General features: G+C 30.4%; 1 protein-coding gene across 1 annotated transcript in view; it reads right to left on the reverse strand.

Moving 5' to 3' along the window:
* The window catches only part of Vha14-1 (V-type proton ATPase subunit Vha14-1), a 28,296-nt gene extending 21,959 nt beyond the window's left edge, over window positions 1-6,337 (reverse strand). The window contains exon 1 of the mRNA XM_067265656.1: window positions 6,182-6,337. Within this exon, the coding sequence (XP_067121757.1) occupies window positions 6,182-6,235 (54 nt within the window). The 5' untranslated portion in view covers window positions 6,236-6,337. The remainder of the gene's footprint in view (window positions 1-6,181) is intronic.
* Between the last annotated feature and the right edge of the window lie 254 nt (window positions 6,338-6,591).

Consider the following 6,591-nt stretch of genomic DNA (forward strand, 5'->3'; position numbering starts at 1 on the left):
CTATTCTTTTTCATTACTAAGAGAAATATGTTTATTAAAGCAATCAATAATTAATTAACAATCACAATTAAAAGTACTGTATTATGCATTAATATTAATTTTAGTTTAAATGAGGGCATTTGTTTTTACAAAGTATCGTCGTCATCTCAGCTTTTTTGTTGATCTTGATCAGAAGTATCAGCACATTTTCATATTTTTTTTTATTTTAATCATAAAAATTTTTTTATGGATGACAAAATAAAAATATGTTATTAATCAAAAGTTTGTTCTAACAAGTCATGTTTATTCAGTTGAGTACTGAGTGACTTTTTTCCAGAATGTGTGTCTGAATACCAAATTTGTTCCAGTACCAAGATTTTGTTTGTCATTTTACAAATGACTGCTTACCTACAGTTAAAAAAAGTTTAATAACACCTACATAAAAATGTTTAAATAAGCTTTACTAAACATGAGGGTAATCCCAAAAGTAAGGTCTCCTATTTTTTCAAAAATACAAAGAAACATTTATTTTCAATAATGTTCATATCATTTTAAAGCAGTGGTTCCCAACCTTTTCTAGGATGCGGAACACTTTTGTGAGCAATTTTCTTTAGCAGAACACTTACTTAAGTTAATATGAAATACATAAGCTTGTCATCAGTTATTTTATTAGAATTGAGCAGTTATAATTCAAAATCTATACTCATATTATTAACGCCAATTCTAAGACAGGAAAAAATATACCTAAATAACTTTAATGGGGAACTTGTGCCTGATGTTTTTTACATATTTCATTCAGTTTTTATCATTGCCTTTATCTTATTCGAAACAGTAGTACACTCCATAAGTACGAGTCGTACATATATATTTAAGTTTATGAAAATTTTATGATTTTAATTTTTTGATATTCGGCAGCTCGAATACGATTGTACACTTTCCGATTTGAGACTAAATCTGCGGAACACTTGGGAGATGCTTACGAAACACCAGTGTTCCGCGGAACACCTGTTGGGAACCACTGTTTTAAAGCTTGAACATTTATCTATTTTTCTACATAATCACCATTTCAGTCTTTGCATTTTTGTAGACGTTGTGGCAATTTTTGTATGCCCATGTCATACCAGCTGCCGCCATGTCGCGGGACCTATCTTGCGCACACTTTCCAATGTTGCAAGTTTTCCGTTAAAATCCTATGAATGGTGCTTCGGAGAAACCCCAAGAACCAAAATGCAGAGATCATCCAGAGTGATTCGTCAATTTTCATGCATGGTTTGCTCAACCTTTGCGACTGTCTCGTCAGAAATTGACGGTCTCCTGCTTCTTTCTTTGTCGTGAATTTCAGTACAATCAGCTGCAAACTCCATACACCACTTGAGGATGTTTTTGACATCTATGCACGACTTGCCATATACTTTCGTCAATTGGTGATAAATGTCAATCAGTTTAACACGACATGGCGACCAGCTGGTATGACATGGGCATACAAAAATTGCCACAGCATCTACAAAAGTGCATCAACCAAAATGGCGATTATGTAGAAAAATAGATAAATATTCAAGCTTTAAAATGATGTAAACACTTTTGAAAATAAACATTTCTTTGTATTTCTAAAAAAATAGAAGACCTTACTTTTGAGATTACCCTCATACAAAGGTTAATCTATAAAAAGAAAACACAGTGGCAGTCTTAAGGGCTAAAGTCTGAAAGTAACGACAATGACACCTAGTTGATAGAAAAATTATTGCAATTTTTTTCTTCATTGTCCTATCAGTTTTCATTAAAGCAAACCTGACAAAAAGCACAAAATAATTTTAAAATTTCAAGTTGATAGAAAAATTATTGCAATTTTTTTCTTCATTGTCCTATCAGTTTTCATTAAAGCAAACCTGACAAAAAGCACAAAATAATTTTAAAATTTCAATATTCTAAAATCTGTGGGCAAGTTTGAGATGACATATGTGCTTACTTGAATACAAAATATTGGATAATGGAGTTTGCACTTAAAAATTGTGAAATTTTGTCCAGAGGATTTCCAAAACACTGTTGTACAAGGGATGCCTACATTTAATAATTAATTTAGGAGGTTCTGGAAAGAAAAGAAGCATTACTAATAGTAGCATTAATATAGCCATAGTTGCCAACCAACAGCATTGTGTGTGCTTTGTCAGTAGACAGGCCACTTTTCCCTTTTCTCAGCATTTTTAAAGAATTTGATATTATCACAAACACTTTGGCATAAATATTGGTATTAACAAGTCTAATACCAATATATATGCCAAAGACATTGTATGTATTTTATTACAAAGAACTAAAGCAAACCAGAATGGTGTTTTCAGATTCATTTAACTGGGATAGAACCAAGGTTGATATTTTTATATAGGTATGAAAATTTTAGCTTAAATATGATAATTTTAAATGGCAAATATGATAAATTACATCTTTAAGTCTGGCAAGACTAGTGACATCATGTTGGAAATTAAATTAGTTATGATTAATTCATCAGCGGAAGGAAACGAGTTTAGTTCACTTTTACAGTTAGCCTGGTTTATGGGCTTTAGCATAGCCAAAAAGCCTTGGTACAGTTAGACCAAATTTTTAAGCAACATTACAATTTCTCCACTCTAAAAGAAGAAACATCCGATTCATCACTTAAGAATATGCAGGCCATATGGTATGAACTTTTTCAAGAAAAGAAACTAGATAGTACTTTGAGTTTGTGAAAAATAATAAGTCTGATGATAATTTTGCCACACAGCATTGCAGGGCTCCCCTGCATTGCTGTGTAGCAAAAGGAAAAGATATTCAGCATGACAGGAAAAAGTAAGACAGAGATAGAAACTAAATCACAACCAGAAAACATTGTCCTTAATGATTGCAGTGAAAGTCAATAAACTAACTGATTGCAACTGTCACAAGTACACTGTAACAAATTAAGAAAGCAAAACATTGCACAAAGGCATATAACAGAAGCACTCATCAGGCAATAACAAGACTCATGACACATCAAGATGGTATACACCATAAACCTAAGTGTATATTTATGATGTGTCCTGTAAAATACTTGATCTGTTTTAAATTGTGATGTTAAAAAGTATAAAGCTATTGCCATTCTCTTGACAGAATTTATGGCAATAGTTTTATAAGATATAATATGCAGAAATGACGTTAATTTTGTTTACTAAAAATATTTAATAAAAGCATTGTACAATATCAATGTTAATAAATAATTTTTTAGCTTTTTATACTGTCAGCGTTTCCATTCAAAAATCAGCATTTTTTTACCAACATCTCGGCTATTTCCCATTCTAAAGATTGGCAAGTATGTAGAGCCCAATATAATCCAGCAATCGTTTGGCATTAGACTATAAAATTTTTTATAAAACCGTATCTCTTAATAATTTACCACATTGTCCTAAAACCAAGATACAAACTTTTTAAGTTCTCATCATTGCTGCAACATTATCTTTACTTGTCCCATTTTGTCAATCTTTGAATTTGGATATATACCATCTAACTAAATTGGTATATTTCACTTCTGGTGGAAAAAATCATTCATCATAATAATTGTAAAATGAATTTTGTCATTTCCATACTTAAGGTACAGTACAATAAATAGCTATTAAAATAGCTGTTAAAGATATGAATCATATTCGTTTATTTGTAAAGAATAACTGAAGAAGATTTCTCAAAGGGATCAAAAACGTTTTTATTATAGAATTAAATGTTAAGGTACAATAATTTTTCAGTTTTTTATTCATCTATGTTCAAGAAAATCAATTAGTTCTAATGCTACAGCCTTGTTTAAAATTATACTGCAAAATGCTATAACAACTGTTTGCTCACCATTATATTTCTGTAAAAAGTTTACCAATTTTACCAAATGATGATGACAAACTTAAATGACACAACAGATTTTTCTAATAAAAATCTGAACATGATGCCATAAAAAAAAAAAAAAAAACAGCCCACCAATTCTCATAGAGCTGATGATGTAAAGACACAGGATATATTATTAGATTTAGCTTTTTTCATACACATCAAATTTCTGTAAATAGTAAATATTCCAAAAAAATTATTTCAAAAAGTTACACATTACATGAACTCAAATACAAACAGGTTCTCTGTTGAAGATGAAAAAGAATAAAATGCAGAGAAAACATTGGACATTGCTAACTCATTCATTATATCTTATGATCAAATTACATTTATTTACTTTCAGATTGTAATTTATTATTAATGTAAACTTGTTTTCATTGTTCTCAATTGATATATTTTCCTATCTGTAAAAACCATTTGGATATCTTCTGTCACAATGGAACACCTTGTAATTTTTAAATTAATGGAATCTGCTTATTCATTTAAAAACTTTTCACTTTGCAATAGATTTTCTAGGAACAAATTAAAGTAATTAAGTGAGGGGTAGCTGTACAGAACGAGAATCCCAATGAAGAATAATTTTATTTCTTCTATTTGTCTATTGTTACTTGAATTTATTTATTTATATTTGTATTTCTTATTTAATATAAATTTGTTTATCTTTTTATTTATTTTATATGTGTTATTCACAATTCTTAATGCTAATGGCATTTTTCCTGTGCATGTGGCCAGCTACTTATGCTTGAATGTAACAAGTTTTAATATTTCCTACATTTGTATTTTATGTTCTATATTCCATTCAAAATTAATATTAAACATGATTAGAAAATACAAAATAGGAACTTAATAAACTGCATTACTATTCTACATTGTGATCTATCACCTACAGATCTCTTTCTTACCTTTCCAAAATACCTTTACAAAAAATTGCCATGTTATGCGAATCCGTGTTATACGAAACAAAGAACTAGTACGAAAAGGGGGGGGGGGGTTAGGTTCCAAAAATTAAAAAAACATGCTATTATATTTTCATAATAATTTCTTAAGTGATACATATTAATATAAATTAAACAATGTTTTCTTCATCATCACTAAGCATTATTAACTGAGGGCATTTTCTTTTTGGCAAGTTATCCTTATCCTCTGAGCATTTTTCTGTATTATCTTCAGATCCATGCTTTACCTTTTGCAAAAAGTATGTAATTTTAGATTGCTTGCTTTTAGTTAAAAGATCTTTATAAATTTCCTTATATGGTGCTAAGTACTTATGAAGAATAAAGCAAGTATGGAATAAGGAAAAAACATCTGGCAACATCAAAAGCAGAAGCGTTGAGATCTGGCAACATTGAAACAAGTTTCGAGAAGGACCATGTGTGTCGACAGAAGGTGGCAATAGAAAATTTACATACTTAAGTACTAATAGTTCACAAAAATTATTATTTTCGTGAACTATTAGTACTTAAGTATGTAAAAATTTATTACATTTCATGTTGTACGAGAGTTTTATCCAATTCTCGAACCGTGTCAGAGTGAATCTGTGCTATAGAAGTGCCATGTTATACGGGGGTTACCTGTATTCAATTTCCAATAATTTATAGTTTTCAGAGCTGCTAACCATCCATTTTTTAGACAGATTGGTCTACAAATATCTTGTTCTACCATCACTTTAGCATTTATTTTTTTCTGTAATTTTGGTCAATTTACTGTTGATGTGACATACATGTTCACAAAAACATTCAAATGCAAGTGAAGTGGGTAGTGGGTTTGATAAATCCAGACTAGAACAAACAGAAAAAATTCCAAGAGGGTCAAATCTGGGGCCAATTCTAGGACTTTCACAGAAGCAGTCAGATAGCTTAGCTCCTCGGCCATCTAATCCATTGTAAGCAGCATTTCTATACAGTTACATTATGTCCACAATACCCAATTGTCCAAAGTGGTTATAGTGTTTCAGAAAGCTAAAACAGTTACTATGTTATACAACCATCAGCGTAGCCAGAAATAAAAGCAAAGAATGTAGTCTATTTCACTGAGAGCTTTTACTATTGGATATCAACTTTTGTTGGTAGCAGCTCCTTTTGACAGCAGATTGAAAGGTGTGAGTTATATTACGTATATGCTATTAGTGTATATGTGTATATGTGAGTTATAGGAGTGTTTATGCTTTGATGTGAGTACCTAAAAGTTTAATGGAGTTTACAATAATAAGGGTTTTTTTGTTATAAAATTGTGTCTGAAATAACAATTTTATCCAGCTTTAATCACTATCCACTAAAATATTGATAGTCGGTAACAGAAATTTAATTAATTACTAAATAAAACAAACCTCATCTCCAATCACGGCAAGTAACTTGCCTTTAGAAGCCGAATGTGCCGACATTTTCAACCTGTGACGAATTCACGTGATGCTTAATCTTATCATATATAAAAATAAAACGAATACAATTCTTTAAAAGTTTTCTGGATATTAATGCTGTTTAATACTTAAATTTAAAAACAAATGCTTTCAATATATAAAAAAAATTAATAATTTTGATTCTTAGTGAAATAAAATTTATTATAATAATTATTTTATTTCAGCATTTGACCACCAGAGGAGTTCTTCCGCGAAGAAAGCCGCTTTTCTTTATGCAGCGCTCGAGAAGCGCTTTACAGCGAACACACTGAAACCCGTTTCTAAAGCAGCTTTTTCGTCCGCTACATGTGTAAAGCAAAATGGATGCTTGTGTGTATAAT

Source organism: Centruroides vittatus, unplaced genomic scaffold, assembly GCF_030686945.1.
Source record: "Centruroides vittatus isolate TY-2023 unplaced genomic scaffold, ASM3068694v2 contig_2349, whole genome shotgun sequence".
Taxonomy (NCBI): Eukaryota; Metazoa; Arthropoda; class Arachnida; order Scorpiones; family Buthidae; genus Centruroides; species Centruroides vittatus.